Here is a 13497-nt window from a genome sequence, read left to right as displayed (position 1 = left end):
AAACAAACTATTATCCACAAGTTTGTTTCAGTACGAAACTCCTTCTTTCATGGCTGTATAGATTTGCATTATAAACTTGATCCTGCAAGGTGTTAAATCCTTTAGCCTGATCCTGTACAACACGTAAGCATGTACTTAACTTTAAGTGTGTGAATAGTGCCATTGATTTGAGTGGGACTAATAATGTGTTTTGCTTGATCAGGCCAGAGTGCTCAGGATTTTGCAGAATCAAGCCTTATATGAGAGTTTTGCATGTTTGAAGCACAAATAAGAAGTTACTTTGACATTTGAGAATTTTCTCCAATATATTTTAATAATCCGTGTTCATTCCAGGCTTGAAAATTCTTAAATCTTTAATTATTTGCATTAGATCTAAACTGTCAATCCTGTAACCCTTTATTCTCATAAGTAGTGAATAGTAGGTGTATAGAATCAGACCTTTTGTTTGTATTGGGTTTATTTTTGTGTGTGTGTGTAGCTTTTGCATGGAAATGTGCGTTTTGTTCATCTTTTATTTATAATGTGCTCAGACCTAAAAGATAATTATTCTATTTTACTACTACATGTATGTGAGGTTCAAAATATAGGGCCAGATTCATGCCTAATGTAACTCCATTGAAGCAAAGGATGCGTATGGCTCAGTATGTTTAAAAGTTTACCAGATTTTATTGGAGCTAAATCAACTAATTCTGCTTGCTTGCTAACAAATAGATGCTGTCTGAAGCAGCTCCGGGAAAAGTGCACATTGTTCATGGGGACATTTTGACATACAAGATGGAGAGAGCTTTTCCAAAACACCTTCAAAAGAAGTGGGAAGATGGTTAGTATCTGTTTTCAGTATATTTGTTTCCTCCAAACAGTTGCTATGCAAATCAGTTTGTTTGACAAGGTACCTGGAGTTATTTGTCATGATTTCCATTTCCTCTCACTTCATCTACTCACATGGGTTTTGATCTCTCTTGGTGGATAGCAGTTGACTAGTCTCACCCAGATTTACGTTTTAGATGTTAATAGTTAACCCTTCAAATACAGGGTAAGATTAGAGAGGCTGGTTTTCTTTCCTCCAAAATAAAAAACAAAACATGAGAATTGCCTATTTCCTACCTTGTCTAAGATTTATAGTTATGGTATAACTGTTGCTTAGGGAAGTGGAAAATCCAAACCCCTGAGCAAGGCAGTTACACCAACCTAACTCCTGTTGTAAACAGCACTGCGTCAATGGTAGGGCTTCTCCCCTGGACATAGCTACTCTTCTTGGGGACGTGGAGTATCCACGCCAACAGGAGAAGTCCTCCTGTTGGCTTAGGTAGCGTCTTTACTGAAGAACTAGGTGGGTGCAGCTAAGCCGTTACAGCCTTTTAAGTGTAAACGAGCCCTAAGGCAAAGAGGCTGAATTTGTATAATTTAAAATGGTTGATACCTTTGCAAGTACTAGCCTCAGGATGTTGTCATTGTGAAAAAACAGTTTCTGAAGAGCACAGAAGTAAAACACATAGTGCACGTATTGTTATTTTCCCCAATCCTCCTGCTTTTGTGTGATGAACCACCATTTATTAAATTCTGTTGTAACCCCACTGAAGAGTCTTGTAGAATCCTCTTTGAAACTTGGAGAGTTTTGTGGTATGTGAATTATATTGCTGACCCTTCAGTCATGCATACTGGGAAAGTATAAGGTCTAATCATGGCTTTTTATCAAATCTTGGGGTTTCCTTATGGCTGGATTTCACCTTTTCTCCTAAAACCATATGACAGTACTAGATAAACTTATAGGTAAGTTTAGTCGTCTTTTCCAAAACCTGATTTCTTAGTCAAATATAGACACAGCATCTGGTGGATGCCAGAAGAACATTAAAAGTTTTTTTTCTAATTTGAGATTCAAAGGAAACATATTCCGTTAACTCTTTTTGGAAAATCCCCTGCTGTATTGCATCTTCCCATGTTATTGGGAATTTAATAAAACGTGGGTATGCGCAAATGTGTATATGAGGATGGAGCTGAATTTTTAAAATGTACTTTTCTAGAACTGATGCATTTATTGTGTCTGATTAGTTTAGATACAAATACACAGGATGGATGTTAGAAAGTTCCCGGAATTATTTATTGCATATGAAAAGAAGAATAAGGGTAAAGCTGTTTCTGTGTAAACTCTGTCAAGATGCATTTGATTATAGATTCTAAGGTTGAAAGGGACTATTGTGATCATCTAGTCTGACCTCCTCTATAGGACAGGCCGTAGAATTCCCCAAAATAATTCCTAAAGCGTATCTTTTAGGAAAAACCTCCAATCTTGATTTAGAAATTGTCAGTACTGGAGACTCCACTTAGACCCTTGGTAAATTGTTCCAGTGGTTAATTACTCTCACCATTACATTTATGCTTTATTTTCTCATCTGAATTTGTCTAGCTTCAACTTCCAGCCATTGGTTTGTGTTATACCTGTCTCTGCTAGATTGAAGGTACTTGGATTGTAATCAAGGCGCTCTTGAACCTTCTCTTTGCTAAGCTACATAGATTGAGCTTCTTAAGTCTGTCACTGTAAGGCATGTTTTCTAATCCTTTAATCATTCTCCTGACTCTGCACTGAACCCTCTCCAATTTATCCACATCCTTCTTGAATTGTGGATACCAGAAGTAGACACAGTATTCCAGCCGCGCTCACACCAGTGCCAAATACAGAAGCAAAATAACCTCTCCTACTCCATATTCCCCTGTTAATGCGATCCTGGGAAGCATCACTCTTTTGGCCAGGACTCCACTCATTTGGCTCATAATTGTTTTCAGTTTTGTGAAATAGGCCTTGTTAAAGCACCAAGTGTGTGTGTATTACTGGTCTGGACTTTATTCCACTTGTACGTTATAAATGTGGTCAAGTCCTGATCACTTGTACCCAAGCTACCATTCACTTTTAGTTCTGTGCTCAGTTCTCTTTATCTGTTAGGACAAGGTATAATATATAATATAATATGTTGCTGTAATATTTTTTGAATTAGGAAATTGTCATCTATAATGTGTAGAAATTCCATGCATGTTTAAAGTACTGGCAGCATGAGACCTCCAGCATATGTCACTCAAATTGAAGTCATAGAATCATAGAATATCAGGGTTGGAAGGGACCCCAGAAGGTCATCTAGTCCAACCCCCTGCTCGAAGTAGGACCAATTCCCAGTTAAATCATCCCAGCCAGGGCTTTGTCAAGCCTGACCTTAAAAACCTCTAAGGAAGGAGATTCTACCACCTCCCTAGGTAACGCATTCCAGTGTTTCACCACCCTCTTAGTGAAAAAGTTTTTCCTAATATCCAATCTAAACCTCCCCCACTGCAACTTGAGACCATTACTCCTCGTTCTGTCATCTGCTACCATTGAGAACAGTCTAGAGCCATCCTCTTTGGAACCCCCTTTCAGGTAGTTGAAAGCAGCTATCAAATCCCCCCTCATTCTTCTCTTCTGCAGGCTAAACAATCCCAGCTCCCTCAGCCTCTCCTCATAACTCATGTGCTCCAGTCCCCTAATCATTTTTGTTGCCCTTCGCTGGACTCTATCCAATTTATCCACATCCTTCTTGAAGTGTGGGGCCCAAAACTGGACACAGTACTCCAGATGAGGCCTCACCAATGTCGAATAGAGGGGAACGATCACGTCCCTCGATCTGCTCGCTATGCCCCTACTTATACATCCCAAAATGCCATTGGCCTTCTTGGCAACAAGGGCACACTGCTGACTCATATCCAGCTTCTCATCCACTGTCACCCCTAGGTCCTTTTCCGCAGAACTGCTGCCTAGCCATTCGGTCCCTAGTCTGTATCTGTGCATTGGGTTCTTCCGTCCTAAGTGCAGGACCCTGCACTTATCCTTATTGAACCTCATCAGATTTCTTTTGGCCCAATCCTCCAATTTGTCTAGGTCCTTCTGTATCCTATCCCTCCCCTCCAGCGTATCTACCACTCCTCCCAGTTTAGTATCATCCGCAAATTTGCTGAGAGTGCAATCCACACCATCCTCCAGATCATTTATGAAGATATTGAACAAAACCGGCCCCAGGACCGACCCTTGGGGCACTCCACTTGATACCGGCCGCCAACTAGACATGGAGCCATTGATCACTACCCGTTGAGCCCGACAATCTAGCCAGCTTTCTACCCACCTTATAGTGCATTCATCCAGCCCATACTTCCTTAACTTGCTGACAAGAATACTGTGGGAGACCGTGTCAAAAGCTTTGCTAAAGTCAAGAAACAATACATCCACTGCTTTCCCTTCATCCACAGAACCAGTAATCTCATCATAAAAGGCGATTAGATTAGTCAGGCATGACCTTCCCTTGGTGAATCCATGCTGGCTGTTCCTGATCACTTTCCTCTCATGCAAGTGCTTCAGGATTGATTCTTTGAGGACCTGCTCCATGATTTTTCCAGGGACTGAGGTGAGTCCCTCAGGATAACAGTTTTTGTTCCTACATATTATAGATGAGTGCACAAGTAGACAGTCATCCTGTTCCCCAGTGTGATGTGATGGTCTGTAGCAGTCATCAACTATTATCCCATCTTGTGCTTTATCTGTTAGGACATTGAGCCATAAGCATTCAAGATAATTTTCTTCTGCGTTATTAGGGACGTGGAAATAAGTAATGCCACTTTTTACATAGTGCCACTCCCACTTTCCCCAATTTGATACTTCCTAAATAGGTCATAACCATTGATTTAACATTCCAGTCATGTCAATCATCCCACCAGGTTTCAGTAATACCAGCTAGATCAAATTTATGCTCATAAATAAGCATTTCCTGTTTCTCTTGTTTGTTACCTAGACTCCTAGCATAGTGTATAGGCAATTCAAGATTTTTTTTCTGTTTACGTTCTTTGGTTTCTTGAATAAATTTTGTTGTCAACATCTCGATTTTATTCTGAGGGCTCATATCTTCCTTCTTTGTACCTTCCCCTTTTGCTGTTAGTTTAATTCCCTCCTGAGTGCTCTAGCCAGCCTGTCCCCAAGGAGATTAGTCCCTCTTCTGCTGAGGTGGAGGCCTTCCAAATTATACAGCCCTCTCTAATTGTAGAAAGTGATCAGTGTTCCACAAAACCACAGCTTTTCACCCTACCCCACTTATCTACCTATTTTTACAAAAGATTTCTTTTCAAATTCTTATAGATCCACCAAATGTGCATATCATTGGAAATCTGCCATTCAGTGTTTCAACACCTCTAATCATCAGGTGGCTTGAAAATGTTTCCAATAGAGATGGACCTTTTGTTTATGGCCGAACTCAGATGACTTTGACTTTTCAGAAGGAAGTAGCAGAGGTAAGTTTTGTTATTGGCTTATTAAAAACTTACAATTGGACAGATTATTTCAGCACCTAATTACTTTAGTTATAGATGAGAAAAGCCTGAGAGAGATTTTGTTGACTTGCAGAATGTTTTAAAACTGCCTAATAGTCTATACTTCTCTGAAATTGTAATTTTAAGGCAGGAAACCTGGCACAGTGCTTAAGTTTGTGTGTGCTAAGCTACAAATTATACAGTTTAATATTAATTTTCAAAATCTGCTCAGTTCTGTGCATTGCACACTGTTTATAAAAAGTTTCTTCTTATGTGGGAGACAAATATCCCTTAAGCATTGAAACATTTCACAATCTTGTTTTCTCTGAAGTCTGACTGCTTCATTCCAAGTAGCTTCCACAGCATGCTCCTTTTCTGTCTTCAACTATTTCCTTTCCTCATCAGCTGAGGTGACATTTTGAGTTACACTTCATCTTGTTTTTCTAAACCTTTCAGTCACCTCAAGAATTACACTGGAAGCAATTTTTTACCCTGCTTTATTTTAGACCTCCTTTGCTAACAGAAGATTTTCAGTTTTGAAATATGTCATATCACTGATTCCCACCAATGATTAAACACTTCAAACATAGGGAATTTCTTGTCAGTGGAGCCCATAGACGCTGGTCTTCGCTTTCCTGAATATAATCTTGATGCCAGAAATCTGAATGGAACCATTGCCAATCTCTTCACCATACCCTGACTCTGATAAGAATAAAACTGAGTGCACCAAATCAGTTTCCAATTCTAAGAACTCCTGGAGCAGTTTTTGACCGATTACATTTCATTTGAAAACTGAGAAACTTGATGAAAGTGAAATTGATTTTCCTGCTCTCCACAGACTCTCTCAGATGTTTCTAGTCAACTGATGATCAGCTGACTCACTCTACAATGCCCTCAGACATTTTTTTAGCTTATTTCATTCAGTGTTTGAGAAAACCAGATTACCATTTTCTCAACCACTTCATTGTTCTGTAAGTATTCAGTATTGTTTCTATATTCTATGTGTTGCAGTCAAAAGGCTAAAGTAGCTGCTCCAAACTGAAAACCAGGTTAGACATTAAGTTTTACCTGCAAGGCCTTTGTGAATTGTGTAAATGAGAAATACAGTGATTGTAAGCCATAAATTAAACCTCTCCTGTTATTTCGGGTACCTAGAGCGTTACTCCGGTACCTAGAGCTTCCATCCTTCTGCTACATTTACTGCAGTGTTTGGGAGGACAGGGTTTGAGATAGGTACTTAAGTGGTTCCAGTATATGGCTGAAGAGAACATCTGGGACAAGTAGTCTGTATTTTGTGAATGTGAAATAAAGCAGCCGCCTTTTATCGTCTGAGTCCATGTGATTTCTGACACACAAGATCCAGTTCTTTCCCCCAAAATACTTGATGAGAGCTATTAGCCTAAACATTAAAAAATGGCTAATGGATTAGGCTTTAAAGTATAAAGTGGAAAGATGTGGAATGCTATGATAGCAGGAAGAAAGAAATACAAAGAGAATTGAGAACATAAAAACACTCTGTACTTTATATAGCTATAACCAGCTGTATGTGCCTTTAGGGTTTTTTTTTTCAACATGACATGGAGATTATAGTGTTTCTGCACCCAACATAGCTCGAATGACATGCAAAATAGCATACCCGTTAAGTTCATTGTATTTAGAAAGCTGAAAAGACTGAACGTTATAAAGTGGAGTGATGTTCTCAAGGTCATGGAATGAGTCAGTGCTGGTTGTGTTTACACTGTAGGATCTTCTGTTTCTTGGTTTCTCATTTATTTAAATGTGCATGATTCCAATGAATATTTTATAAAAAAGATCAAAGTCTTTCAGTGTTATGGTTCACATTTCCGTTATTTATATGAGTTGGTATGCCTTTTGGGGAAATATACTACCTTCAGTAAAAAAAACAGGTTACCTTATGGTCAGCCAGGAAACTGGGAGTCAGAACTTCTAGGTTTTATTCCTGGATCTGATGCGCTCTGTTTAGACCTAAGGCAAGTTTTTTCACCTTTCTGCCTCCGTTTAGCTGTTTGTAAAAAAATTGGAGTTAGATATCCAGGATATAGGTGTCTTATAAATATTTAAAATGCACTAGTAGAAAAACAGGAATAACGACGCTTAGTTTCACAGAGGTATATAGAGGTACACGTTTAGATCATCAGATGAAAGATACTAGTAAGTAGAATTTCTATTTTTGTTGGAAGAAAAAAAAAGTATGACCAAAAATACTTATTACTGTTTTTATTTTTTACTTGGCACAAAAGCAAACATTGCCCATATATGGATTTTAGATGGAATGAGAAGCTTGAAAGACGAAAAAGGGCAACGACAAGGAAAAAGTGGTGATACAGATTCTGACAGCAAAACGTCTTTGTACAACTTTATGTGGCACATAACTTGCATTTTCTTGCGTGGTGTTTTCAGCGAAGCTGAACTGTTAAACCAGTTCAGTCATTTCATTTTAAGCACTAGCGTAGACCAGACAAAACCAAGTGTTATGCTCCCTTTCTGAAATAGCATTGAAAATGATTTTGTCTTTTCTACATTAGCACTTAAGCCATCTGTAGTGTCAGTACAGGGATTTTCAACAACAGTTCAGTTTCCTACTGTATGCAAGGCTTCAGTAGCCACGCCAACATTCAGTGGTACTGTGTTCACTGGAGGGCACATTGGATGCAGACATTACCATCAGATATCCATGTCATCTTTTTCATCTGCATATAATGTGAAAACAAAGGTGATGTGGCAAATGAGGACATGAATCACCTTATGATACTTGAGTGCAATAAGAACCACTTCTAACAGATCATGGGCACAGTAGTATAGACCGGACCAGTTTTTACCACTTTTAACTAACATAGCTGAAAGTCACAGGAGCCTCGTTTATCCTACTGCTTCCTCATGTTTTCATACCAGTTCAGTTGAACTGATGTTAGGACTCATTGAAAAATGTATGAAAAAATTCCCATGCGTTTCTGTAGCTTAGCAAGGGAGGTTCTGTGTGGTATCCCATGCCCGTGTTTCTTAAGTGCAAACAGAGGCACCAAGAGCAGATAGATTACATTTCCACCTACTCCACTTAAGATTATCTCACTGATGGTTCATTATGTGACCTGCAACACTGCTTCATTCTTAGCTCAATTATACTTAGTTTCCGATAAATGACCACCACAGTAGTCATGCATTACAAAACTAGTAATTTTGGCCTTGTAAGTCTTTTTGAGACTTTTTTTGGAAATTAAGAGATCTTGAGAGCTGAATTTTAAGTGAAAACAATTTGAAGATTTGTTGCCTTATTTTTATTAAACCGTTTCATTTAACGATATTTTTAAAATGTCATCCAGTTATTGAGGAGGGAAAAATCATCCTTATCTTTGTAATAAGTTCAGATGGATTTACAGGGAATAATACTTTTATTTGCTTCCTTATATTGCGTCTGTGAGAACCTCATTTGACTAATATTTGATCTTGCAAGAATTAAAAAAAGACCAGAGAAATGAACGCTCAAACATGGACATTGGAAACAAGGGAGGCTTTGGGAACATTGTCACTCAGTTCTGTCTTCAGCATGAGCCTTGCAAGCAGATCTGTTCAGGTGGCTCCCAGAACCATTTTTATATCACTGAAGCTCCACAGAAGTGCAGGGAACTACCTGTACAGATTTAACCTACAGGTTTGGGGCAATAAATTGTATGTAATTTAGATACCTTGATAGGCATGTTAGAAAAACTTTGGATGGTTTGGACATTAATTTTGATCATTGTATTTACTTTTAAGAGGGTGCCTTTAAAAATGCTTTTGTTACTCTTGGTTTTAAATATCCTTACCTTTAGATTAAGCTGCAAGTTGATAGAGCTTTAATATTCTTTCCACTTGGTCAGTCTGGATTCACTGACTTATAAGTGACATTCTGATTATCCCATAGAGGCTCACAGCCACCACGGGAAGCAAGCAACGTAGCAGACTGTCCATCATGGCTCAGTATCTCTGCACTGTTCAAAACCGGTTCACAATTCCAGGCCGAGCCTTTGTTCCAAAACCAGAGGTGAGTCATCTTTGTGCATTTCCTTTGCTAGAAGGAGATGCAAGCTACAGTTTCATCTAATTCTTTACCGTAACAGCAACTTATAAAAAGATCAGTAGTTGTACAAAAAGGATTGATCCTGAGAGATGCTTAAAGCCATTGGAATTAGTTGGAACACAGCACCTTTCAGGATCAAGGCCAAAAGCAGTGTGGACCTGATCCTGAAAAAAAATTACAGAAATACAGTAGGCAGTCAGAGATGAGTAATAAAACGACAGGAGGCATGGAAAGTCTTCCATGTGAGGGGAGCTTGAAAAGGTTGTGACTGTTTACAGAGGAGATGGTATAAAAAAGTTAAATAAAAGAACATGATAAATTTAAAATTGATAAAAGGAAATATCTTTTACATCCACATACAATTAATCTGTGGAACTAACTGTCACAAGATCACATTGAGGCCAAGAGTTTATTGGGACTCAAAACAGGGTTAGACATTTATGTGGATAACATTTGCAGTGACATTAGATAGGATATGTTTTAAAGAAGGGATATAAATTGTCATGTTTCAGGGAATAAACCAGCCACTATGTGAGAGGGTCAAGAAAATTCTTCTGCTGTGGATAAGCTATTCCGTAATTGTCTACTTTGATGATTCTTGTACCTTGCTTTGGAGTATCTGGTACTAGTCACTTCTGAAAGGGGATGTTGGACTAGCTGGATCTGCTGTGCAGATCAGATAGAGCAGTTATGTTTCTTTTTCCTGCTCCTATTGAAGACAGTGATGAAAAACTCTCATTGACTTTGTAGGATTGGACTATAAACTGGGATTGCCATATAATACTAATGAATACAAGGTTTAACATTTTTATATAATGTAAAAAAGTTGGGGCTAGATTCACAAAGAGAACTTAAGCATTACAATGCCTAACTCCTAGGCACCCTGCTGATGAGTGAAATTCACCACCCTGAGTTAGACGCCCAAACTTTCCATGCATTGTATGGGGAGAGTTAGGTACATAAGAAAGGGATACACAGAAGCCAGCAAACTAGCAAGTGGGAAATGCTGAGGAGAAGCTTTTTTTGTATAGATTAGGTGTACTCTGAGCATAGCTACTGGATTGGGCCATGCAGATGAGAAATGCCTAGTCTGAGAATCCTATCAGGGTTTATGCAGCTTTGCACGAGCCCACTGGCAAAAGCACCCAAGAAATGTAGGCACCTACAAGATTAGGTGGCAGCTCAGTGGTGGTTTTGTGAATGACGGGGTGCATAAATATTGGACATAAGGCACTTTATATAGACACCTCAGTCCTTTTGTGAATCTAGCCCCAGGTACCCACATTTCCCTTCTTTGGATTAATTTTTCTCCTTGAAATAACCTTTATCGATGGAATCAGATCAGTGCTTCCACAATTAGAATGGTACAATTTTGAGTGCATGTAGTTTTGTACTTTTTTTTTTTTCTCTGAGGAAGATCCTCAAAAGCAAAATACATTTTATGGGATCTATACCTATTTGGACTGCATTCATTAATGCTGAACAGTGACAACACATTGCTTCTAAAGTTTCATCCAGCAATAAACATCTTCGTGGGAATTAATAAAATAGTTGTAAAGTATTTAGTGACAGAATATAAAATGAAAATATTCTGTAAACAGATTAATAGCCAGTGAGTTATGTAAACCATTTGATTTGAGACGTGAGTAAACAAGTAGAGAGAGAGAGAGAGTTTAAAAACGAAATATCAGGAAAGTGATCCCCAGGCATAAGAAGAGATTCTGAGCTGCAACGGAGCATTAGTGAAACTACAATATTTAAATCAGTCTGATCAACTCCCAGTTCAGCTGATACAGTGTTACTCGCATGCTGTTCAGAAATATTTTAAGGCTGCTCAGTGTATAGCAGCATTAGAGTAAATGAAGGCTGGAGGCAACTGAGTGAAGCACTACCACTGAAAAGGCTTAGAATAATGCAGATTATTCATGTTTTCTGATGATAGTGGGGAAATCTGTTTCAATAAGTGAGTATTTCCCCCTCTTCTTACTTTTAAAGTAAACCATTCTTTTGGACTGTAATTTGAAAACTGCTTACTGAAAATAGCAAGGTCTCTTACCTAAAGGAAATAATTGATTAATAAAATATCTGTGCATATTTCTAAAGCGTGGTGTTAAATGTTTTACAGTCCCATTCCCAGGGATGAGCCAGAGCTGGTCACAGGTTACACCTGTGACATCCCAGTCCTTTCCATAGCAATGTATTGATATATCAAAAACTGTTTGGTAGTGTTGGAGAATTTTTTTTTTTTAAAGAAACCTCAAACAAATGACACATCTATCATTGCCAAACAATGGAGTTTCATCAGTACATGCCAAAATGTTGGAGCTGGGTCAGTTTGTTTAAATATATTTTGTGACAGGTTGGAACACCTTCCCCTGTTGTTCACGCCCCCCCCCCCCCGGCCCGGTCCAGGATGCCACCTGATGTGCTGGGATTTCACTGAGCCTGCCTGCTCCACTAGCCTGGGGGCCCTCTCCCTGTTTTGCTGAATCAGGCTTTCTGGCAGCGCGCACACACACAGGTAGGGATGCACCAGTTGTAGAATCACAGAGTCTGCAAGCAGCTGTCTATGAGGAGATTCAGCTAGGAAATTGCCCAGCGCTGAAGTGCACACCCCCTTTTGGGGAGTAAACCCAAAATAATCATAGAATATCAGGGTTGGAAGGGACCTCAGGAGGTCATCTAGTCCAACCCCCTGCTCAAAGCAGGACCAATCCCCAACTAAATCATCCCAGCCAGGGCTTTGTCAAGCCTGGCCTTAAAGACTCCTAAGGAAGGAGATTCCACCACCACCCTAGGTAACACATTCCAGTGTTTCACCACCCTCCTAGCGAAAAAGTTTTTCTTAATATCCAACCTAAACCTCCCCCACTGCAACTTGAGACCATTAGTCCTTGTTCTGTCATCAGCTACCACTGAAAACAGTCTAGCTCCATCCTTTTTGGAACCCCCTTTCAGGTAGTTGAAAGCAGCTATCAAATCCCCCCTCATTCTTCTCTTCTGCAGACTAAACAATCCCAGTTCCCTCAGCCTCTCCTCATAAGTCATGTGTTTCAGTCCCCTAATCATTTTTGTTGCCCTCCGCTGGATGCTTTCCAATTTTTCCACATCCTTCTTGTAGTGTGGGGCCCAAAACTGGACACAGTACTCCAGATGAGGCCTTACCAATGTCGAATAGAGGGGGACGATCACATCCCTCGATCTGCTGGCAGTGCCCGTACGTATACATCCCAAAATGCCATTGGCCTTCTTGGCAACAATATTGTCTTACGCTTTATAGAGAGATCTCTCCCTCTCCCTTGCTGTGGAGAGAGAGAGGTGCACAGCTTCCTGCCCCGCCAGCCACCCCCAGATATGAATTACACAAACTGGGTTATGTTCTAAAAAGAAATAGGTAAATTTTAAGTGATTATAGGGGATGGCAAACAGAATAAAGCAGATTACCAAGCAAATAAAACAAAACATACATACTAAGCTTAAGATCTTGAAACCACTCTCTTTAATAAGTAATTTCTCACCCTAAACGTTGCTTTTGGGGCAGGTTGCAGAAATTTTGAAGGTTAGCTAACCTGCTTGCAGCTTAAATCTTCAGGTATCTTATTCAGACTATATTCCTTTTCCAGCCTGGGTTCAGTACTCCTCCCCTTTTCCCTTTGTCCTTGTTCCTTAGGTGTTTCCAGCAGTCATCCTGGGTGGGGATTCAGTGAAGAGTGAACCAAGTTCAGCTTACCTCCAGAGGCTTAGATAAGATTTAAATAAGGCGGGAATCTTTTGTTTCTCAGTCTTGACCTCCCCACTCCTTTTAGTGGAAAATTACTAGAAGTCCAAGATAGTGTTTAGTACCAGGTGACATGACCACATGGCCTAGTAGCATCACAGCAACTTCCCAGGATGCCTCTCAGGAAGGAGAGAGATTAGTATCTTCAAAGTCTTATTGTTTCTTCCTAATGGCCCATCAAGGCTGATGGCCTGTTTTCTGGTGGGTGTCTCCCAAATACACACACAGTTGTAATCGTTGCATAGTCGGTATTCCTAACTTTAGATACAGAAATGATACATGCATACAAATTGGATAATCACATTCAGTAAATTATAACCTTTCT

At 39.5% G+C, this 13497-nt stretch overlaps 1 protein-coding gene across 5 annotated transcripts in view; it reads left to right on the top strand.

Annotated features, from left to right (window-relative positions):
• The window catches only part of TFB1M (transcription factor B1, mitochondrial), a 49467-nt gene that overhangs the window by 11727 nt on the left and 24243 nt on the right, over positions 1-13497 (top strand). For all 5 annotated transcript variants that reach the window (XM_084623942.1, XM_084623939.1, XM_084623941.1 and 2 more), the window contains 3 exons: positions 712-820; positions 5147-5298; positions 9239-9358. In XM_084623942.1, the coding sequence (XP_084480068.1) occupies positions 712-820; positions 5147-5298; positions 9239-9358 (381 nt within the window). The remainder of the gene's footprint in view (positions 1-711; positions 821-5146; positions 5299-9238; positions 9359-13497) is intronic.

This window comes from Lepidochelys olivacea (genome assembly GCF_965140295.1).
Source record: "Lepidochelys olivacea isolate rLepOli2 genome assembly, chromosome: 3".
Taxonomy (NCBI): domain Eukaryota; kingdom Metazoa; phylum Chordata; order Testudines; family Cheloniidae; genus Lepidochelys; species Lepidochelys olivacea.
Note: the sequence above shows the minus strand (reverse complement) of the source record. Positions and strands in the feature narration are given on the sequence as shown.